At 18.0% G+C, this 25,038-nt stretch overlaps 7 protein-coding genes across 7 annotated transcripts; 2 read left to right on the forward strand and 5 right to left on the reverse strand.

Moving 5' to 3' along the window:
• Positions 1-1,007: 1,007 nt before the first annotated feature.
• On the reverse strand, positions 1,008-2,726 carry PADL01_1443100 (conserved Plasmodium protein, unknown function; the record flags this gene model as incomplete). The annotated part of the gene is made up of 1 exon (XM_028684712.1): positions 1,008-2,726. One exon carries the CDS (start codon positions 2,724-2,726, stop codon positions 1,008-1,010), a length of 1,719 nt encoding a protein of 572 aa, XP_028540763.1.
• A 1,909-nt stretch (positions 2,727-4,635) lies between these two features.
• PADL01_1443200 (conserved Plasmodium protein, unknown function) lies at positions 4,636-6,528 on the forward strand (the record flags this gene model as incomplete). The annotated part of the gene is made up of 2 exons (XM_028684713.1): positions 4,636-5,008; positions 5,123-6,528. 2 exons carry the CDS (start codon positions 4,636-4,638, stop codon positions 6,526-6,528), a joined length of 1,779 nt encoding a protein of 592 aa, XP_028540764.1.
• Positions 6,529-7,391: 863 nt separating this feature from the next.
• Positions 7,392-8,021, forward strand: PADL01_1443300 (U6 snRNA-associated Sm-like protein LSm5, putative; the record flags this gene model as incomplete). The annotated part of the gene is made up of 3 exons (XM_028684715.1): positions 7,392-7,452; positions 7,662-7,741; positions 7,857-8,021. 3 exons carry the CDS (start codon positions 7,392-7,394, stop codon positions 8,019-8,021), a joined length of 306 nt encoding a protein of 101 aa, XP_028540765.1.
• A 319-nt stretch (positions 8,022-8,340) lies between these two features.
• On the reverse strand, positions 8,341-10,934 carry PADL01_1443400 (conserved Plasmodium protein, unknown function; the record flags this gene model as incomplete). The annotated part of the gene is made up of 2 exons (XM_028684716.1): positions 8,341-10,619; positions 10,811-10,934. 2 exons carry the CDS (start codon positions 10,932-10,934, stop codon positions 8,341-8,343), a joined length of 2,403 nt encoding a protein of 800 aa, XP_028540766.1.
• A 1,490-nt stretch (positions 10,935-12,424) lies between these two features.
• On the reverse strand, positions 12,425-15,061 carry PADL01_1443500 (poly(A)-specific ribonuclease PARN, putative; the record flags this gene model as incomplete). Its single annotated transcript, XM_028684717.1, has 1 exon — positions 12,425-15,061. The coding sequence occupies one exon, from the start codon at positions 15,059-15,061 to the stop codon at positions 12,425-12,427; it is 2,637 nt and encodes an 878-aa protein (XP_028540767.1).
• A 1,232-nt stretch (positions 15,062-16,293) lies between these two features.
• Positions 16,294-21,930, reverse strand: PADL01_1443600 (conserved Plasmodium protein, unknown function; the record flags this gene model as incomplete). Its single annotated transcript, XM_028684718.1, has 1 exon — positions 16,294-21,930. The coding sequence occupies one exon, from the start codon at positions 21,928-21,930 to the stop codon at positions 16,294-16,296; it is 5,637 nt and encodes a 1,878-aa protein (XP_028540768.1).
• A 1,264-nt stretch (positions 21,931-23,194) lies between these two features.
• Positions 23,195-24,153, reverse strand: PADL01_1443700 (dephospho-CoA kinase, putative; the record flags this gene model as incomplete). The annotated part of the gene is made up of 2 exons (XM_028684719.1): positions 23,195-23,324; positions 23,459-24,153. 2 exons carry the CDS (start codon positions 24,151-24,153, stop codon positions 23,195-23,197), a joined length of 825 nt encoding a protein of 274 aa, XP_028540769.1.
• Positions 24,154-25,038: the final 885 nt, after the last annotated feature.

The raw sequence follows: 25,038 nt of genomic DNA on the forward strand, positions 1-25,038 counted from the left end.
TTTTTTTTTTTTTTTTTTTTCTTATTTTTCATATATTTCACTTCATGAATATAAAAATATTTTTTTTTCAACATTTACAACATATCTGCTTGTTATAATGAAGAAAAAACAGAAAAAAGAAAAAATCAAGTTATATGTTTTGCGCACACTCCTTTTTAATATAAATAAATTTACTTATCAATATAATATAAACGTATCGATCAAAGAATGAAGATTATTTATAATGTATAATTATATTTAATTTTAAGTTATTAAAGGTAAAATATTTGTAATATATATCAAATAATGAATTTAAAAAAAGAAAAAAATTAAATAATAAAAACCAAATGAAATAAGCGCATAAATATACATAATATTATATATATATATATAAACATATTTATACAAATATATTTTTGTTATAATAAAGTTTCTCTTTTTAAATGGTTGAAAAAAGAAAAAGAAAAAGAAAAAGAAAAAAGAAACATTATCATTTAAAGATCAGAATATAAATTTATATATTTTCATACACATTTAATATAAAAACAATTAATAAAAAAAAAAATAAAAATAAATAAAATGAAAATTTCTTTTCTATTAAAATATTTTTGTTTAATACTATATATTATTTGATAACTAAAAAAAAAAAAAAAAAAAAAAAAAAAAAGAAAAAAATAAAAGAAAGAAATAAAATAAAAAAATAAAAGAAATGAAAAGAAAGAAATAATATAAAAGAAAAAGACATATATAATATATATAAAAATAATAAAATTACCATAAAAACCTCAATAATTAATATAGAATATATTAATATATATATTAATAAAATATATAATTCAAATTTTGATACAAAAATAATATTTATATACATTAAACAAAAGTGGAACAAATAATGAAATATTGAGATAATATTTAAATACATAAAACATATATAGGATTTCTAATTTTATGAAATATGTTCCTATATATATATATATATATATATATATATATATATATATGTATTGTATATATTATTATTATTATTTTTATTTTTCGTTGTTCATTTGTGGGTCTTTTATATGCATTTTTGCGTCAAACGGTTGATTCATTTTATTACAAACAATTAACAATAACCTTGCTTCCATTTCGTGACTTTGATTTTTAAACATATACATATCACCTGGACTTATTAAAAGTTGCATATGTTTTTCACATTCGATAACATTATTTTTAATTCCTGTATCAATAAAAAAATTATTTGTATGACAATCTAATACAAGAAAAGTCATAAATCCATATGAATTTTTTACAGGTCCATATGTAGTATCTGTTCCTATTAATATAATAGCCATTGCACCACCTTTACTTTGATAATTTAAAGGTATACATGTTACTCCTTTTTTTATATTATTTTTATAATTTTTTTCTAATTCGACAATTTCATTTGGTGATCTTTTCATAAAAGAAGTGTTTTCTTGTATTGAACTTTTAATAATTTTAAAAACATTATTATTTGCTTCTTCATTTTGTTGTTCTTTATTTTTTTCATTCATACTATTTTTTTTCATAAATCCATTATCACTATTTTTACTATAATATTTTCTTATATCATTTTGTTTCATTTTATCATTCATAATATTAATAGCAGCTACTTCACTTGCTTTAGGTCTACCTCTTCTTCTTTTTACTTTAATTTCTTCTTGGTTACTATTATTGTCATTTTTGTTAAAACTATTGGTTTTATTTAAAAGACTGCTTAATGAATTTTGTTGATGCATTTTTTCTTTTAATAAGCGTGCTCTATATTCTTCCATTTCTTTTTTCTTTCTTCTTTTTCTTTTGGGTTTCATATTTTGTTGATTATTTGAATTATCATTATTATGGTTATTACTACTAGAAGTTGTATGACTATATGTATTGTTTGCATTCCCTGAGGCATGATAATTTTTTTTATTGAATGGATTACCATCATTTGTATTATTATTATTATAAGATCCCCCACCATCTTCATCATAACCATCATCATTTTCTTCATGATCATCTTCATATTCTTCATCATCTCCTTTATCTTTTTTATGATTATTATAATCTTTTTCGTCATATTTATTTTTTGATGATCTATTAAATTTAAAAGATCTGTTATTATTATTATTATTATTATTATTATTGTTGTTGTTGTTGTGTTCTATTTCAGCATCATATTCTTCATCCTCATAATGTTCTTCCTGTTCATTATTTTGTCTATCATATTCATCCTCATTATCATCCTCACCCTCTTCATGTTCTTCATCATCATATTCTTCCTCTCCATTTTGTTCTTGTTCCATTTTTCTTTGTTTTCTTTTTTCCCTTTCCTTTTGTTTCATTCTTTCCATTAAAATGACATGTTTTTTCCTTCTTTTTCTTTTCTTTAATTTTTTTTCCAACTCTTCATTTTGTTTTTCATTTACTACACTGGAATAATTTTTAAAACGATTAAATGTGCTTTCATTAGTTATTGTTGGCTTATTATTTTCTATTCCAGTATTTGTTTTAAAGTTATTATTTAAGGTTTTTTTTTCTTCGTTTTCATCTGTCTTATTTATATTTTTCTTATTTAATATATTTTGAACATTTCTTACAGTGGCTAATCGGTCTTTTAATGCTAAATTTTTTGTTCTTTCATTTTCATTATTTGCATTTGTTGAAATTGTTTTTCCCAGAACATTATCATTTTTATTTATATTATTATTATCTAAAAAAGCTGCTGAAAAAACATTAAACATTTTCTTTTTCTTATATAATTTATATAAAACATTAAAGAGTATTTATATATGACCAAAAAAAAAAAAAAAATAAAAAAAATAAAAAAAAAATAAAAAAAAAAATTAAAATAAAAATTAAAATACATATGTTATAATTAAATAATTTAATTATGTATGTATTTCTTTATTTTATAATTAAATCAGATAATAATAATAAAGGAAAAGATGGAAAAAAAATTATAAAAAATATAATATATATATATATATATATGGAATAATACAATATAATATACGTTGATATATTAAAATTATAAAATAATATAACTTTTATATGTGTTCATATAAAAGGTGAATATAATATATATAATATATATATTTGGGGGGAAATGAAAGAAAAAAATTACATACATATATAATATACATAATTGTATTTTTTTCTTCTTTATTTTATTTATTTAATTTTTGTTTGTTTTTTTTTTTTTTTTTTTTTTTTTTTATCGTAGTGTGCAAACTTCAAAATCTTCCTTAAGCAATTTCATTTTTTATACAATATTTATAATACTAAGAAAAAATGTATTACAAAATAAATTTATATGTAAATTCACATTTATATATATATAATATATACATATTACAAAGTAATATTCGAAAATTATTATTTATAAATTAAAAGAGTTATAAAAATGTGTATTTATTTCATATAAATATGATAAAAATATATTACATATAAAATTATATGTATAATATAATATTAATTATTTTTGTATTTCTCAAAAAAAAAAAAAAAAAAAAAAATAATAAATGTTGAAATTGATATATTTAGGTAAATATATAAATTATTAAAGAGTAATATATTTTATTATGATAAAAATATAAATATTATTACACAATATTGTTATATATGTTGTTCTTTTATTTCTTTTCTTCCTTCATCATATTATAAAGAGCGCAAAAAAAAAAAAAAAAAAAAAAAAAAATAGTTAATCCATAATAATATTATTGAAGAATGAAATTATTATTATATATATAAATATTTTAAAATATATATATATATTATGTAGGTATTTATATACTAATAATTCGTATTAAAAGATTATTATTGCTTTAAATTATTGTCAGTATTATTTCACCAGCGAAAAAATAAATATCAATTAAGAAAATAATTGATTGAAAAAAATGTTAATATGAAAATATTTAATAATATATATATATAACAGTTTTATAAGAAGTAAATTTTTTTATAATTTGAAATATACGAGAAAAATATTCTATACATATAATTATATATAATACCTATATTTTTTTCCATTAAATAAATAATCACATTGGAATTATAGAATGTATTATATAATTTTTTTCTTTTTTCTTTTTTTAAATTAAATAAACAATTTAAATTCTTGATTTATTTGTGTTCCCTCTTTTTTAATTCTTAATTTTATAAAAAGTTAGGATTCTATATATTATTATATATATATATATAATATATATTGTTGTATATATATATATTATGAAAAAAAAAATTTTTTTTACTGTTCTACATATATATTAAAAATTATATCATATATCTATATATATATTAGATTATATATATTATTTTCTTCTTATAATAATCAATTTTTATAATATAAGAAATAGAGAAAATTTTTGTAATTTATATTATATTAATTTTAATTTCTATAAATGTACATTTTATATGTATATTATTAAAAAACAAAAAAAAAAAAAAGAAAACTTTTTTATAAGCATAAAAGAATTAATATATATATGTATTAAAATTTTAATGTAATTTTCTAATATAACGATTTAAGACAATGTAGGATAAATAAAGGAATTAAAGAAAAAAAAACAAAAATCATATAACCATAGGTAATATTTATATATATATTTATATATATAATATAATATATTTCTTTAACTTGTGTGTGATAAAATGAGGAAGCTGCTAAGTACAGCTATTATGGACTTGAAGAAAATAAAAGGAAATAATTTTGAATCGAAACATTGTAGTGATAACTTAAAGTCTTTAATTATAAAGAATATCCATAAGTTTGAAAATGATGAAATTCTTAAAATTATTGAAAAATACAATGAGAAAAATTATAAAGATACCAAAATTTTAAAATGTAGTTATGATGTTTTTAAAAACAATGTACATAGATATTCATTTGATCAAATAAATAAAATTATACGTTTATATAATATATCAGAAATTTATGATATTGATTTTAATACATCAGTTTTTAATTATATTATAAAAAGATTGGACGCGATCCCACCTTATGTAATAGTCAATGTCTTTCACAGTAAGATTAATGATATAATTAATGTGTATGTATTTATAAGTTCACCAAATAATATATACACACATATATATACACATATATATATATATATATATATATATATTTTATTTTTAGATTTAATACGCTCAGGATTAAGAGATTACAATAATATTAACCTTATAAAGGAATATTTTATTAAACATATAGACAAATTCAACAACCTTGACTTAACAATTATATTAAGTTCATTTACCATATTACAAGAAGAATTATTGAAAAAAGCTTCAAATATAAATATCAAGGATGTTTCATTTAATATATATGATAAGAAGAAAGAGCATTCTTTATGTTCTGAAGGACTATATGATTATATGGATATATTTAAAATAATTTTAAATAAGATAGAGAAAGATAAAAATATTCATGAAACCTTGAGTGTAGTAAATTCTGTTTTAATATTAAATATGATGAGTAGAATAAATCTTTGTAATTACGAAATATTTAAATTTTTTACAAAAACCTATTATAAAAATTTAAACGATAAAGATTTAGAACCTCATCATTTTACCTTGTTATTAAATTCATTTGCTAAATGTAATATACATATTAATATTATGAAGTATATATTAAAATATATGAATAATAAAAATTTTATTAATAATTTATCTTATGTAAATATTACTAACGCTGTTCATTATATGGCTAAATTTAATTATAAAAATGCAACATTTTTAAATCATTTGAAAGATAAAGTAATTGAAATTATTGATATCATTCCTCAGAGAGAATTTAGTAATATCATGTGGTCCTTAGCTAAATTACATATTAAAGATGATTATTTTTATTATATAGCTTTTCAAAAAATCAAACAAATTATAGACGTAATAGATATGATGTCTATTGCTCAAATATTAGATGCCATGAGAAGAAGAAAAAATTTATCGAATGGACAAGTTATTTCTAGCACAATAAAAGAAAACCAGAATTTACAAAATCATATATATTCTCCGTTACAAGATATAAAAGAAACAAAATTAAATAAACAAAATATTGATTATAAGAATAATATAGAACATAATAATAATCATAATGATGAAGAAAAAGAAATAAATACATCACAAACAGAAACACAGAATAAAGATTTAAATAATAATATACAGTCTACATATAAAAGCCCACAAAGTAATATTATATCAATTGAAAAAAATATAAATACATATAATATAATATCTGATGATTTAGAAAAAAATATTATACATTTATTAGTAAATAAATACATAAAACACATACAACATTGTTCACTTCATGTCTTAACACAAGTGCCATTTTGTTGCTTACAGCTTAATTATATTAATAGTGATATATATTATAAATCATTAGAAATTTTAAGAAAAAAAAGAAATGATATGACAACTCTGAATTTAATATATGCAAAATATTTTCTTAGAATCTTTATTGAAAAGCAAGAAGCACATTTTCAAAAATTACCTCGTTCCCTTAAACAGTTTGCTAAGGAAATTTTAAATTCTGATAATAATTAGAAAGAACATTTTAAAATTAAAAATATAAAAAAATAAATAAATAAATATATTTAGTATACATATTAATAGATGTCGTTATATTATAAATTAACAATTTGGTATTTTTTATTATTTTTATATGTATTATTTTTTAAGATATATTTTTTTATATAATTTAAATATTTTTAAATACATATATAATATATTTTTTTTATTTTATTTATTTTTTTTTTTTTTTTTTGTGTTATAATTCAGTATAGGATATTATATACTTAATATTAATGTTATGTTTTTATTTATTATTATTATTATTATTATATATTTCTTATTTTAATTTTGTTATAGGGTTGTTTTATATAACCCTTATTTCTTGTTCCCCCCTTTGATCTTAATAATATGTATTTTTAGGTACATATTAAAATATATTATATACATATATATATAGCTCATTTTTATATAAATTTAACAATATTTTTCTAATTTGTTTTTAATATATTTTAATCATATAAAACTTTTATATTTCTCAAAAAATATATATATTTACACTTGAGCGATATTATTTTATATAAATATGTTTTTTAATGAGTGCATAAAAATAAAACATTTAGAATTATATATGTGGTAAATGATTATTATATAATATATATTCATAATAATATAGTATTTTAATGATCTTATATATTTAAAATAAAAAGCGTAACTTGAAAACACTAACATAATTTAAAGGAATGAAAATAAAAATAAATAAATAATAAAATAAAAAGAAATAATATATTTATATAACATATATATATAAATATTATTTTATATATATATATATATATTTATTTATTTAATTATTCTGTTAATAAAATATATTAATATTTTTTAAACAAATTTCAAAGATGGCTACAATTAGTGGGTCAGAAACATTTTTACCCTTGGCTTTAATGGATAAGTGTATTGGTATAAAAAAAATTTTATGTAATATGTTATTTCTATAGAAAAATGAAAAGCTTTTATGTATTCTTCAATATAATATATAAATAAATACTATATGCTATATAATTATATATATATATATATATTCAGAAATTGTATTATTAAAATTTCTGTTTCTCTTGATAATTATATAAATATTTTTCTTTATTTTGTTCTATAAAATATTTCAATAGGAAGTAAAATATGGATAATGATGAAAGGTGATAAAGAAATTGTAGGTAAATTGGTTGGCTTCGATGAATATGTAAATATGGTAAGTTACAAAAAAAATAAAAAATTACAATACATTTATATATATATATATATATATATATGTATCATTTTAAGATTCAATTTCTTTTAAAAATTTTAAATATGTATATATATAGGTATTAGAAGATGTTACAGAATACACGTACGCAAATAATATTAAAAAAGTAAATAAAATAAAAAAATTATTATTAAATGGATTAAATATAACTATTATGGTTCCAGGAGGAACTCCAGTGAATTATTATGATTATGAAGAAAAGTTAGAAGAAAATATAGCATAAATGAAAACGTTAAAATATACAGAGTATATAAATTATTTATCCTTTTAATATTTTACTCTTATTTTATATATATATTTTTTTAATTTTTTTTTTGAAATATTTTATAAATATTATTTTTATTTTTATTATATGTTTTTATAATTTTTTTTTTTATTTCTTTATAAAAATAGACATACACGAAAAAAAATAAAATAAAATAAAATAAAATAAAATAAAATGAGTAAATGTAAATATATAAACATATAAATATGTATATATATATATATATATATATATTTATATTTATTTATCCCTTCTTTTATATAATGTGTATATAAATTTAAAAAGCCACAAATGCCCAGAGGACTATGGAGCCATCGGGATAACCATTAGAAGTTGCAATAATATTTTGGTTTTTCGGATAAGTGTCAACACTAGTTAAAAATGATATTTGTTTCTTATTTGTATCAATTGAATGAGAATAATAAGAATGCTTATCCACATAATAGTTTGGTAAATAAAGATTTTTTATAGAATTAACATGAAAGCCGGTATAAAGATCATATACATGTGCATATGTATCGATAGATGGAATTATACATTTATCTCCTGCAATACAAGAGGAAAATTTTGGAATATCATCTTCATTTGATATAATTTCTGATAACATATAATTTAACGAAGGTTCCTTTTCATCAATATTTAACGAATGATAATTTGTATTTAACAAATTATTATGGTTAAAGTATGATTTGACATAATTATAATTATATATAAGACTATCATTTATATTATCATAAGGAACAAGGTCCATATATTTTAGATTATCTACAAAAAGAGACCATGTGGGTTCTAATTTGTTATTAACATGTTCATAAAAGATATTACTTTTTATAGTATTCTCATCATAAATACTTGAATCGCTATTAGAATAGTTTGACTCAGAATAATCATCATGTTCAACTGCAATATTATTATAATTTTGATTATTATAATATTTATTATTATTATTATTATTATTAGCATTTTTATTTGGTTCAAAATGTTTATTTTCTTGTTCATTAATTTTTCTATTTAATTCATTCACAATTTTAATTCGTTGTTCTAACTCTTCATCTTCATATATATTCCCAATTTTACATAATGAATATTCTTTATCATTATATAAGTGACTTGAAAATATATCATCTTCATTTATTGTATCATGTGAATTTTCGTTTTCTGGATTTTCCTTACGCATTAGTGGTTTGTTCAAGCAATATGTTTTATAGTTATTTAAGTAAGTAGCCATATTTTTAGAATTCATTTTATTATTCATATACATAAAATCAAATACTTTACCGAATTTGGATTTGTTAGTACTAATAATATATTTGTTATTATTACTAAACATACAATGTGTAATACTTTTTTGTTCATCATAAAATGATTTAATAATATTGTTACTAATATCATATAAGCGTATATATCCATCATAACCGCTCGTCATTAATATATTATTAAACTTATTTTTAGATAAATCAAAGGTTAGTGATGAATAACACATAGACGAATTGGGTGATGAAACTGAAGAACTATCACTTTCACTATCTTCTTCATAATCAGATGTACTGTCATTCATATTTTCACAATCCATTTTGCTCTTATAATTATTTTTGTTATGTATACTTTCTTTTTTCGCATTAATCATTTTTTTATGTTTTCTTTGTTCTTTTTTTAATTTATATGATCCTTCATGATCTATGGTTTTATTAAACGTTATACTTGTTACAGTATCTTCATGTGAACATATGGAAGCAAATGGATTTTTGTTATCTATAAAAATCATATCCGATTTATTTGCACGTGAACTTTTTTTGGATATATTAAACAAGTTCATTCTTAAATCCCAAATTTTTAATACCCCATCTCCTCCACCTGAATATACCAAGAAATTACATATATTTGGTATAGCTAAACAGGATGTTATATACTCATGAGATTCTTTAATTAAAAATGTGGACTTATTTATTATTTCATTTACTTTATTCAATTTAACATAATTTAGGTCTATCATATTTATATTACTTTTTATTAAATCCTCATAATTGTATATAGGAACATATATACTTTTACCACTAGAAATGTTTTTATACTTTGTTTTATGATAAGGTATATATTTATTATCTAAAGCATTTTTTGACAATTCATTATTATTATTATTACTATTATGTTTCATATTATTACTATCTGAACAGTTTTTCTTTTTTAATTTTGTATTTTCGATGATACTGGGAATTGATACATCCACATATTTTCCAATATCATTATTACAACGTTTGCTATTTTCTTCATATATATCAAATATTTCTATAATTCTATTCTCTCCACATGCATATATATACTTATCATTATCGCTAATGGCTATATCTTGAATATTATCAATACGAGTACATATTTTAGATAATAATTTATTCTCATATAAATCATATAGATATATAAATCCATTAGATGTACACCCAGCAACATATTTCCCTTGAGGTGAAAAGCATACTTTATTTATCCCATATTTATTATCATAATATATATCCACATTATTGTTCGACAACTCGCTTACGTAGCTCACGTTATTTATATCGGCTAAAAAAAAAAATAAATAAATAAATAAATATACATATATATGTGTAAATATAATAATAAGAGTGTTTTATTAGCTAAAAAATTATATGTTACAAGGTTCATACAATGAAGAATATAATACATACATAAATAAATATATATATATATATATATATATATATATATTATTGATTCGTTTTAATTTTCCTTACCCTCTTCATTTTTATAATCATTTTTGATGTATTTCTTGGACCCCCCAAATTTAATTATTGGCACATATTTTCCATGTATTTTTTCGCTGATATCCCTAAATTTTTTAGTGTCACAATCATTCATATTTCATCTTATTTTAGGAAAAACTAATATATAAGGTTTTACAAAATAAATAGCATCTTAAGTAATTTATTTTGATCTGTAATTATTCTTCTTATCTTTTTTATATATTGTTTTTATTTTCTTTCATTTCATAATCTTTATCGGAAAAAACAAACAAAACTATATATATATATATATATATATATATATATATAAATGTATTATTATTATTTTATATATAATATTTTAATTTTTTCTTTTAACATATATTCTTTTTAATATAATGATATATTTTTATTATATAATTAATTTACATTATTTATATAAAAGTTTTTTTTTTTGTTTGTTTTTTTTTTTTTTTTTTTTATTAAGAAGAAATAATGAATTATTACTATTATTTATTTTTTTTTTTTTTTTTTATATTTTATTTGAAATATGAATCCGTTAAAGAAAAATATAAATAAAAAAAAAAAAAAAAAAAAATAATTTATATAATTGTATATTCTACACTGAAATCGATATTTTAAATTATCATACTATACTTAATTTAAAAAATTAATGAAAAGAATATGAAATAAGATTAATTAAAGTAAATAAAAATGTATAATATATATCAATTTTTAAAAATTTGTTATATGTATTATTTTAAAATGACTTTTGAACTTTGAAGCCTTATTTGGTATAATACTTAGAATATACTAAAAAAAAAAAAAAAAAAAAAACAAATTAAATAAATAATATATATATATATATATATATGTATATTTGCACATTTGTGAAATACAATAAATTTTTCCTTTCATCTGGTTTATCGAAGTTATAATAAGTATAAATTTCTATTTATTTTATTATATTATATTATATTATATTATATTATATTATATTATATTATATTATATTATATTATATTTTTTTATTTTATTAACTACTATATATGTTCATTAATAAAATAAATACTGGTACTATAATGTGTATATTATATATGTATATATATTATTATTTAGTTTATATATTTATGTTATATATATTAATAAAAATTAAGAATAATACTTTATAAATATTTTGTTCTTAAAAAATACATATTTGTTTACAACATTACACACCATTTGTAAATAATGATCGAAATGTATATGATTTATGTATTTTTTATATCATAGATAATTAATATTATTAAACATAAGCTTTGATGAAATAATTCAATATATATATATTTTAATGTTACATTTTAAGTATACAAAAATGATCCAATTGTTAAAAAGGATCTAGGGTTATTTATTTTTTTTTTTTTTTTCTTTTATTTAATTTGTTAAAAAAAAAAATAAACAAACTTTTAACAAATTATTATGAATATATTTGTTAATTATTAAAAAATAAAGGATATAAAATATGATATATATATATATATATATATATATATATATCTTATATGATATATATTTATACAAAAAATAAATTAAAAGAGGTTGTTTACAAAGATGGCTCGTATATTTTTATTCATCGATATATTGAGATCAATTCGATTTAAATTTATGCATATATTCTTCATAAGTACACAATTTAAATTGTGGGTTTTGTAACATTTTATATATCATTTTAATGTTTTTTGCATCATCATCACTTTTAGCTATTATCCAACATGACTGATCATCAACTTTACTTAGTGTAATCCATATTGGGGACCATATTTTCATAATTTCCCATTTTTTAAAATAACGTGGATAATCATACATATAAAAATGTCTAGCCATTTCATAATTTTCTGCGCTACATAGAGAAATAACATTTGGTTGAGTTTTTACAATTTTTATTTTATTAGACATATTTAAAAATATATCAAAAAAATATTTACTATTCATATTATTTGCTTTATCATTTTCGGAAAAGTATATATCTTTCCACATGAGATTATTTTTTTTTAAAATATAATGACATTGAAATATGAAAAGTAAGCAAGTTAATAAGCTATCATAACCAGCATTATGCTCATCACTGTTTAGTATATGTTTGTCATTGGTATTATTAACAGATATTATATTATTTTCATCATAATCATTATTATTATAATCATTATTATTATTATTATTATTATTATTATTATTATTATTATTTGTTAATGTATTTTTTTCTGAATTTAATTGTATACTTATATTTGTTATAATATTATCATCTTTTTCCCCATATAATAATGATTCTTCTTGTATTTTATTATTTTTTATATTATTACCATCATTTGGAGAGAGCATATTATTTTTTTGATCTGTAACAGTGTGAATTATATTATTTTTATTCATCCTCTTTGGATTTATAAATGGAATAAAACACTGTGGCAAATCAGTTGGGTCATTCATAAAATTAAAAAAGAAATCGAAATCATTACTTGATGAAATTAAGGATGCCATATATTCACATAAACCTTTTAATGTTGCTGGTCCATTTAAAGCATATAAATATTCATTTGTTTCATTCATATATTTGGTATCAAATGTATGAGGAAATAATTCTGTCCACTTTTTTTTAAATACATTTATTGATTTAGGTAAATCATGATAAAATGTTTGATATATATGTAAAATATCATAAAAACAATTATGTCCAATAATTATTTTTTTATTTTTTATAATTTCATCAAATAATAATCTTACACCTATAATTTGATTTATTTTTTCTATTTCTTGTTCAAGGTTTCTTATTTGCTCTTTATATGAATCCTTTTCAGTCCGATACACTGCTAAATGTTTTTTGTCATTAACTTTAACAGATATACAAAATATTGAATCAAAATATTTTGTTATTAATGTATGTGCTAGTAAACGTAAATATGGATTTTCTATTTCTAAATATAGTGGATAATTTGATATATCATCCATATTATTTATATCATATTGTGTATTTATTATGGTATTATTATTGTCTATATCATTATAACATTCATTATCATTTTCATTAGTTGACTTAATAAATATCTTTTCAGTATTATCATAAACCTTTTCATTAGTTATATTATTGTTTGTTATATTCTTTATCTTACTATTAATTGATGAAAATGTTTGTTTTATATTATAAACATTATTATTTGTTAATTCATTTTTTTGTTTTTGAATAAAATTATTATTTAAACTTGAAAATGTTTTTTCTTTAACAATACTATTAGTAATACTATAATTATTATTGTTATCAGTGTTGGTGATAGGTATATTAATATTAATATGAATATCATTACCATTAGATTTGTCTTTATTATTTATATAATTTATATTTATATCTTTGTTCACATTTAATTTGTTCTCATCCTTTTCATGATTACAATAATTATTATCACTATTAGTATTACTGATCCATTTCCCTATTTTTTTGATTATGCATATAATTGCTTCTTTATCTTCTTCATCCACAATTTTATAATTCTCAATTTCTTGTATAATTTTATCAATATGTATTTTTTCTCCTGGTATGATATTTTTTTTGTTGGTGTCACATTTACTTAGAAGATTATTTAATTCATTAATTTTTTCTAGTATATTTTTTTTTTTCTCCTCTTCTTCATTTGGTCTTAAATATCCGACTCCATTAAATATCCATTCATTAAAATCAAAATTATTTTCTTTTAAAAAGCTAAGTGTACTTGTTGATACACTGAAATATTTATTTTCCTTAGGAAATACATAAATACAATATGGTGATATATGCCATTCTTGTTTTTTTTTCTCTATATTACAAATTTTATTCATATTTTCATTTTCATATATAACCTTTCTTGTATATACACTACCTTTTTTTTTTTTTATTTTATTATTATCTTCATCAGTCTCATATAAATCTTCAACTATATCCTTTTTCTTTGCAATAGATATTCCTATTTGACAAGGGAAAAATGATTTGGCTCCATGACAATGTGCTTCATAACTAGAATCTAGTGAAATATATCTTTCATCTTTTAAATGTAAACCTGTATATTCTACATCTATAGAAACAAAATCACTGTTATTAATCTTGTTAATTATTTCTTTGTGTATATTATTCCAGTTATTTAAGTTAACACTTGTTATCTTAGAGTAACCCCTTTCTAATATATTATATTTAAAAAAAAACAAATTCCTCTTTTCTTTTAAAACAAAATTTTTAAAAAAATAATTAAAAACGCTTGACATTATATCAACATATTATTAAATAAATATATATATATATATATATATATATGTATATATGTATATATTTAATGTAAAATTAATTAATGTGAGGAAAGTATATAAAAATTAATAAATCCAAGTATGTACTTTTTAGATTATATATTATTTCTATATTTCATGTTATATTTAAAACATAAAAAAAAAGAAAATAAAAAGAAGTAAATGTTTTTATACAATATGTAACTAATACAAATACTATATGATAGATTTTTATACATCTCTATATTTTATTAGTATTTCTTTTCTATTTTTTTTTTTTTTTTTTAATATTAAATATAAAAAAATATACTTATTTTTTTTGTACACATAATTGCAATCATATAAAATTTTGTTTTAATTTCTTTCACAGTTATTTTTTTTTTTTTTTTCTCTTCATTAAATATATGAACTTCATTTAAATACAAAAGAATTTTACAAATCCATTAATATATTCCCTTATTGTTAATTATTTTATTATTTTTTTTCTTTAAATTATTTAACATTTATAATAATATAGTTCTTATATAGGAGTAAAATAATAAACAGTTAGATACTTTAAAATTCCAAATTATATAAAAGTTATAATTATAAATATGGGATAATTATTAATGTGAAATATTTTATGCCATAATAATATTAACGTATTATTTATAAAAATATAGAATCATATTAAATAAACAAATATAGATATTATATTATATAAATATATATGTATATATAAATGTTCATTATAAACACATTTTTTAACTTTAAAAAAAATATATATATATATATATATATATATATATATAGGTGTTAAAATATAAATAGTTATATGATACTATATATTTTAATTTCATAATTATTATTTTGATTCCATTTCATTTTAAGAGTAACTTATAAATTAAACATAGAAATTATATATATATATATATATATATAACACCATTTTGTGTACAAGGAGAAATATAAAAAATTAAGAAGGAAGAAAAAAAATTATTATATATTCAACATAATAAATATAAAATTCACAAATCAAGTAACAAAAATGAAAATAAAACCATATATACACATACAAAAAAAAAAAAATTATATATTTATAATCTTAAAATACATATACAATTAATAGATTAAAAAATAATTAATTAAATAATGAATAGCAAAAGTATTGTATATAATAAAACGTATAACAAAAAAAATAAAATAAAATATATTTATTTGTAACATTTTAAAATTTATGCATGGTCTGATTTCTTTGGTGTATTATTTTCATTCTGATAAATGTGTAATGGAATGTTACTATAATTTGAAATATTTTCCCCTTTGTGTAATGGAGATAATGTACTAATTTTATTTATGTTATAAGTATTGTTTAATGAAATATTATTTTTTGATGGGGTATTATAATTATATTGATCTATTATATTTTGTACGTTAAACTGATTTTTAACATTAATATCCATTAGGTTATTTAAATTATTTATTCCAATATTATCTGTAGTAGTATTGTTATTATTTAAAAAATTTGGATCATAGATACTTTTTTTTATATTGCTTAAGTCCATTTGTTTTGGAATACTACCAATATCACTACTTATATTATTATTATCATTATAATTTAATATATTATTACTACTTTTGTTTATATTGTTATTATTGTAATCATTACCTATATTGTTAGATTCACTTGAAATATTATTGATATTCCTCAATTTGCTTGCATTTAATATAGAATTGTATGAATGTATATTCGAATTGTTTATAAAATTCTTTGGAGAATTATAAATTGAATTCGTATTATTCATATAACTATTCAATATGTTTGAGTATTTATCAATTAATGAATTATAATTATTATTTCCTGTGTTATTATGACTATCCATTATATTATTATGACTATTAATAATATTATTGTGACTATTCATTATATTATTATAACTGTAATTATAATTATTATATTTATTATTATTTAGCATACTCTCACTTGCTATATTTATATTACCATTTAAGTAACTTTCATTACTTTGAGGCATCATCATATGTTTATTGTATGGACTTAAACTATTTGGTTGTATATTCGATGTAACATCGATATTATTATATAATAAATTATTAAAGTTGTTAACTATTCTACTTTTTAAAGGTGTGTTCTTTTCATTTATTCCATTAATTCCATTTATATTTTTTTGTGATAATATATTCGTTGAATTATTTTCAATATTTGATATGTTATGATTATAAATATCTTTTTTATCTACTTGGTAATTATCAATAATATGAATATTTTCAATATCTTCATATTCCATTTTTTCATCATTTGAATTATTTATATTGAAGTTATCTCTTTGAATATGTAAGGTTTTATCAATATGCATTTCTTTCATTATATTGTCATCTTCAACCATATTTTTATTTGCATTATTAATTTCATTATCTTTTGTATTTTTATTTCCGTTTAATTCATTATATTTTTTTCGTGAATCTTTAATTTTAGTTATATAACTATTAAAATCTAATATAGTTAATAAATGAATAATATAAGCATGATTACTATTAGAACTAATACCTATCATTTCATTAATAACAACAATTAATTTATCATTAAATATATCATTATATTGCAATAACTTTTCTATTACTTGTTTTAAGTCCTCATTTTTATCATCCTCATCTATTACATACGTGTCCATATTTAAATTATCATTTTTTTTTTCATTTTTCATATGCTCATCATTCTCCTTATCATTTGATATTTCATTATTTAAAATATCCGTAAATAATTCATTTTCTACAAGACATTGAAAAAAATAACAAAATTTAAAAGATACATCTATTAGTTCCATTAAAGGATATGTTAAATCTTGAATTCTTAAAAAACATTTGGTTGCTATTTGAGAAATATATAAATCATGAACAGATTTTGTATATTCAAAATCTTTAGATTTATGTATTTGAGTACTCATTAATTTATATTCATAATTTATTATATCTTCTTGTAAATATCTTATAACATGAGAAAAAAAAAATTGCATTTTATATCTAATAGAAAATAAATGTGAAAATAATGAACTACCTTTTCTATAATATAAATATTTATATAAATTTCTATTATGATAACATAAAATTTTTAAATTATAATGAATACGACTTAAAAGAAATAAAAATTGAAAAATAGAATTATATGTATATATAGTACTACTATTTATTATTAACGCAATAGGCCAAGTAAGTTTAAAATGTATTTCTATATTATTCCATAAATTTAATCCACTATGAATTTTTATATTTTTATTTATTTGTTTATCATAAAATATTAACGTTTCATTATCTATATCAATTTCTGGAATTTCCATAGAAGACTTGTAAGACTGATGAAACCATTTATATATTTCAACTGAACAATCATAACAACTAAATAAAAGAAGATTTTTAGAATTTTTTATATTTCTTTTTTTATAAGGAAACATATCATCCTCCGAATTAATTTCTTTATTATATATAATATTATTATGAGAGGTGTCGTTGTCGTTACTGTTTAGAGTTAGATTGTCTCTATTTCTTAATTCATTTTCTATAGTCGCATTTGTTTTTTCATTATGTATATTTATATTTATATTATTATTTTTGTCATTACTAATAGACATATCATCAGATATATTATCATTATAAAAATTTTTAAACCATTCATTTAGCTTACTTTTTTTCTTCAATAATTTATGTTTAAATAATATTGGACAAGTATAAAGACCTATGTATGCATTTCCAATGTCTAATGAAAATGCCTGTGTCATATCTAATGCTCTAATATGTATAATTGGTTTTATTTTATTTTTTGTATTATTAAAATTTAAATTATATTCATCTAATTTTTGTATATATACACTAAAACTATGTTTCAAACAATTAATACGTACACGAAATTTGGTTATAGTATTTTTATTAATATTGTAAAATGTTTGTTTATTACTTTGTATTTTTAGTACGGGATACTGTTCTCTATCATTAGAATTATTATTAATATTATAATTACTATTATTATCATCCTTATAATAATCATTACTATATTTCAAATTTTCACTTGTATTATTAGTTTCTTGTGATATATCCATATGGTATATCCTTTCTTTTTTCTTTAAATGATTTACATCATTTTGATGATCATCTTCGTAAGAAGTTCTTTCTCTTTCTTGGTTTAAGCTTTGTTCTATCAACTTGTTATTTAAAAAACATTCTTTATTATAATCAATCGAATAACTATTACTGTTATGAACAAATGATGATATTCCTTTTCCTCCTATATATAAAGAAACCTCAATTTCTACATCTCCTAAAATTACATCTGATATGTTATTTTGTAGGTTAATATTTATATTGGTATTATTTATTGTTTTTTTTTTCTCATAAAATTTTACTCTTATTTCAACTGATAAACAATCTCCTAAATTACCCCAGTATCCTTGGGAACTATTTAATATATCTGTTTTATAAAGTAATGGATTTTTTACTGAATGAATTACTAAGGCAAAACATGATCCTACAAGAAAATTATCTTCATTATTTTTACCATCATAATTTTTTTTAGATATATTATTATCTTGTACACAATTTTGTTGATTGACGTCACTTTTTGTTATATCCTGATCATACAATTGGTTATCAAAAAAATTATTAAAGTTTACAGAAAAATCAAAACCATGTTTAAATCCTCTCAAAATTTGTTGTCTATAATTATTTATACATACACTAAATATATTATCATAATCATAATATTTTTTCTTAAAAAGTGTTTGTATTCCTTTATAGAAATCATTCAATACTATTTTGTTATCATATATATAACACATACCACCTAATATTAAATTATCAAATTTTTCTCCTTCAAAAGAATCATAAGAAAATTTTTTATAAGAAATTCTTGGATAAAAATATTTGGAAATAAAATTTTCTGAAGTATCTGTATCAAATGTATAATATGAAGAATTCCTATTATTATGAAAAAAAAAATTCGATTGGTCTTCTTTAGAATCATGACTATTACTATAAATATCAGTAAATAATGAATTATCATAATTATCTATTATTAATTTGTCTTTTTTATTTTCATATTTAGATTTACAATATTCTTCAACTAATAAGGAAGAATTTTTCCATGCTATACTTTTTAACAAAATTTCATTTTTCATATTTGGTGGAATATGCATTAAAGACCATGATTTTTCTAAAAAGTAATCATAAAAATCTCCATTATTTAATAAATAGATATCTTTAAATAAATCAAAAATTTTTATTAAATTAATATCTTTAACAATATATTTCCATAATTTATATGCAATTATGCTTCTAATTTTTTCAATAGTAATATCAAATATTTCTTTACAATATAAATTAATATTATCATTTGGTGAATCAGATAAATCACCATATGAAGATGAATTATCTGAACTACTATTTGAATAATTAGTGTTTTCATATTCATTTACATAATTTACAAAACTTGGATCATTTGACATATTATTAGGATTATCTTTATAATAATATGAAGAATTAAGTAAAGTATATTTTGAAGACACATCAAATGCTTTTGATAATATTTTTATAATAGGAAATAGTTTTAATACATCGCTTGTATTCCATTTATTACTTCTAATTAATATACGAATAGATTTTCCAATAAACAAAATTTTCCTTCCTGCTATTTTGTCCATACAACATTGAGGTAAATTATTAAGTGATTGAAAAAATAAATAATTCCATTCAAAATTTAAACTTTGCACATTAGATAAAGTTAAATTTTCATATAATTCTTCTGGAGTTAAATAAATTTTTTTTTCATCTGAATATATAAATTGTCTTTTTTGTATAAAAAATTCATTATATGGATCTACTAATTGACCATAAAGTATCCAGGAAAATAATTGATGTAAAAATATTTTCCCTACATTTTTTAAATATTTATGATATATTTTTTTTATTCTTGAGTTTCCATTTAATGAATGCTCATATAAATAATCTAATATTTCTTTTGTTTTATTTCTACATTCCCCTTCAATTACATTTTCTTCTTCTCGTTTTTGAAAATTTAAATAATTTTTTATTATATTAATTATTACTAATAATTCTTCTCTTTTCTTTTCTAACATAGATACAATTTGAGTTAAAGGTGTATTACTATTATTATTTATATATTCTTCTATATCACTAATTTTTTTTAAATATTTTTTTATAAATTTTTTTATTTCGTTACATATACCGTTTGCATAATATCCACATGGACTAGCATTATTAATACTTTTCACCTTTTTCAAAATCACACCAAAATAAGTATCAATTTTATTTTTATTATTATCATATGAATTATTCTTATTATGTTCTTTTGTTTCCATATCAACCGATAAAGATTCATCCTTATCTTCTTCATTATCATTATTATTATCATTGTCATTATCACTATCATCATCACTTTCGTCTTCATCATCAGAAGAGGAACTTATAGATGAAAAACTATCGTTACTTGAGCTATAATATCCATTATTTAATTTACCATATATATTACAATTTTTAAAATTTTTATTATTTTTTCTTTCTTGATTTAATTTATTATATTTATGTATATGAGTTACATTCTTATAAACCGTATTTTTATTTACTAACAATAAAAAAATGTTTATTATATAGAAATAATAACCTAATTCCACTATTTCATTTATTATTTTTATTTCTGAATTTAAAAATATATGAATATTATTGTTCACTTCAAAACGATAATCATCTATATTAATATTTTCATTTATCGTTGTCTTCTTATTTTTATGAACTAATACTATTATATCTCCAGTTTGACCTATTAAACTTAATATAACTTCATGTATCATACTGTATTATAATTATTATTGATGAGATTATAAATAGGGGAAAAAAAAAAAAAAAAAAAAAAAAAAAAAAAATGAGGGTCCTTAAATAAGAATATATATATATTATATATTTATTTATTTATTATATATTCATAATGCCTTTCAGATAAAACATTTTATATAATATTTATAAAATTCACAAAAAGCTTTATCATGGATTGAATAAAATATATGTTGAAATTATAATTTTTTCTTACTCTGTTAATATAAATCACTCAAAGCATTAATATATATATATATATATATATATTATAAATAAATGTTTAATTCTTTGTGTACTTTAACTAAATAAGGTATTTTAACAAATACCCTTTATTTTAATATTGTTATTAATTTATATTCACTAGTTTGTAAAATTATAAGTATATAAATATATACATATATAATATATGTGTTTATTTAATATTATCCTTTTATTTATGTGCACATTAAATATATTTGTTTCTCAAAATTTACTTCATAACTTTTTTATGGTTCCTTTCTGTTATTATATAATATCATGTTATGAAATTTTCTTTTTATAATTATAATAAATAGTTTATTATAATATATTTATTTGAAGCATTAAACATAAATTCAGAAAAAAAATTCAGAAGAAGTGTTAAAAAGAGAATGGTCTCTAATTTAAAAAAAAAAAAAATAATAAATATAAATATATATATATATATATATATATATTTATTTATTTATATTTTTTTTCTATTTATTATAAAAAGAAAATTAATGTTTACATTAAATAATTTAATAATTTTAGGTTTTTAGTAAATACTAAAATTTGTATAAAAGGAATTTGAAATGTGAAATATAAAATAAAAAGTAAAAAATTAGCAATAACAAATTTTTTCTAATAAAATAAATAAGCATATGAATATATATATATAATAATATTAAAAAAAAAATATATATATATATATACCAAAAAAAAAAAAAAAAAAAAAAAAAAAAAAAAAAAAAAAAGCAAAAAAAAAGACTATGTATTATTAAATAACTTAAAAATTAAAATTCAATAAAAAGAAAATATGTATGTGTATGAATTAAAAAAAAAAAAAAGAAAGAAAGAAAACAAGCAAGCAATGTATTCTATAACAATTAAATAAAAAAATATGATTTATAAGAATATACTATACTTTTTAATTATTAATAAATAATTACATTTATATAAATAAATATTAATATATATATATATATATATATATATATATATATATATATAAACAAGTCTAAATTAGAAGAAAAAGTTTTTTAAATATTTATTATATACTACATCACATTTCATTTGTAAGTCTAATATATCTCCATCATTGTTAATAATAATATCTGCGTACTTTATCTTTTCATCTGTAGGTAACTGATTCCTGGAAAAAGAAAAAACAGAATAAAATATAATATGAATTAAAATGAAAAAAGATAAAAAGCATTATATACATATATATATATATGTTCCATTACATTGTTTAGGTAATATACACATATTTATTTTTATCATTACTTGATAATACCCATGGCTGTATCATAAGTGCAATTTTTATCTCTTGATAAGATACGTTTAATTTGATTTCTTACAGATGACTTTAAAAGTATAACAGGACTTGTTAATAGATATAATTTGGTTTCTATTAATAAAGGTGCTTCAATGGCTACATTATATTTAAAATATAAAAATTTATATTTTAAGCATTCTTTTATAATTTGTAGTATAATATAAGTATGTGTAATTTTATTGATATATTTAACATTATCTTCATTATTAAATACTATTTTTCTCAACAAGGTTCTATTAATACTTTTATCATTATTTAAAATATTTTCTCCAAAATGTTTTACAATTTTTTTATAGCATATAGAATCTTTTGTATAAATCTTACTAGTAATTTCATCAGCATTTATTACAACCACATCTTTTTTTTTTAAAAAATTACAAAACGTTGATTTTCCAACGGCTATACCACCTGTTATTCCAATTAAACATAAATAATTTCCTAAAAAAAAATTAAATATTCCTAATATTCCAAAAAACTTGTTCAGGTATATTAAAAAACTGTTCATAACTATAGAACTGAATAAGGCATATTTCTGATTTTCAATTTTCCTAAACTTATTCTTTCTATTTATATATCCAATTGGAATTGAACCCAAAGCCAGGAAACATAAAATACATTTATCAATAAAGAATTTTAAAAACATAATTTTATACTCCTTAATAATACAGTCATATTTTTATTTTTTCTTATGTTTCTACAATATTTTCTCCCCTTCTTTAACTTTACAAAGATTAACATATATATATATATATATATATATATATTACTTTTTATTTTTTTTTTATTCTTTAATTATAAAACATAAGTATATATAAAATATATGTACAAAAAATATATATGTGCGTATATATAAAATATATGCATATAATATATATACAAACATAATATTTTTCACTTAAATTCCATTAGTCGTATATGCTATTAATAGGAATTTATTTAAACCCATCGACATATATACAAATATATATTTTATATAAATACATTAAAAATATTTTTATTCATAAAAAGGAGCATGCATTTTTTTGTATGGTCATAGAAATTTAATGAATATATATTAAAAATAAAAAAAAAGATTAGGAAACAAAGAAGTTTAACATATATGTATATATATATATATATATATATATATATATATATATATATATATATATAATTGGGGTAATCTAATTTCAATAAAATTATATATATTATAAAAATATAAATAAATATATAAATAAATAGATACAAAACAATAATTTATATAGTCAATAATTCCATATTTAATATATATAATCACATATTTTTAAAATTATTGTTACACAAATTTATCTCTGTAGTTTGTATATTATCATTTACAAAAGGTTTTATTTGTTTATTCATTTTTTATATTTCTATAATTCATTTATTATTATTTATTTTTTTTTTTTTTTTTTTTTTTTTCTTTTTGTGTTATAAAAGAATGAACTAAATTTATAACACATTATTCTAGTTCATTATATTTTAATATTTATTTATTTCAGGGAAAATAAAAATAAATATATATATGTGT

This window comes from Plasmodium sp. gorilla clade G2, assembly GCF_900097015.1.
Source record: "Plasmodium sp. gorilla clade G2 genome assembly, chromosome: 14".
NCBI classification, from domain to species: Eukaryota; Apicomplexa; class Aconoidasida; order Haemosporida; family Plasmodiidae; genus Plasmodium; species Plasmodium adleri (nom. inval.).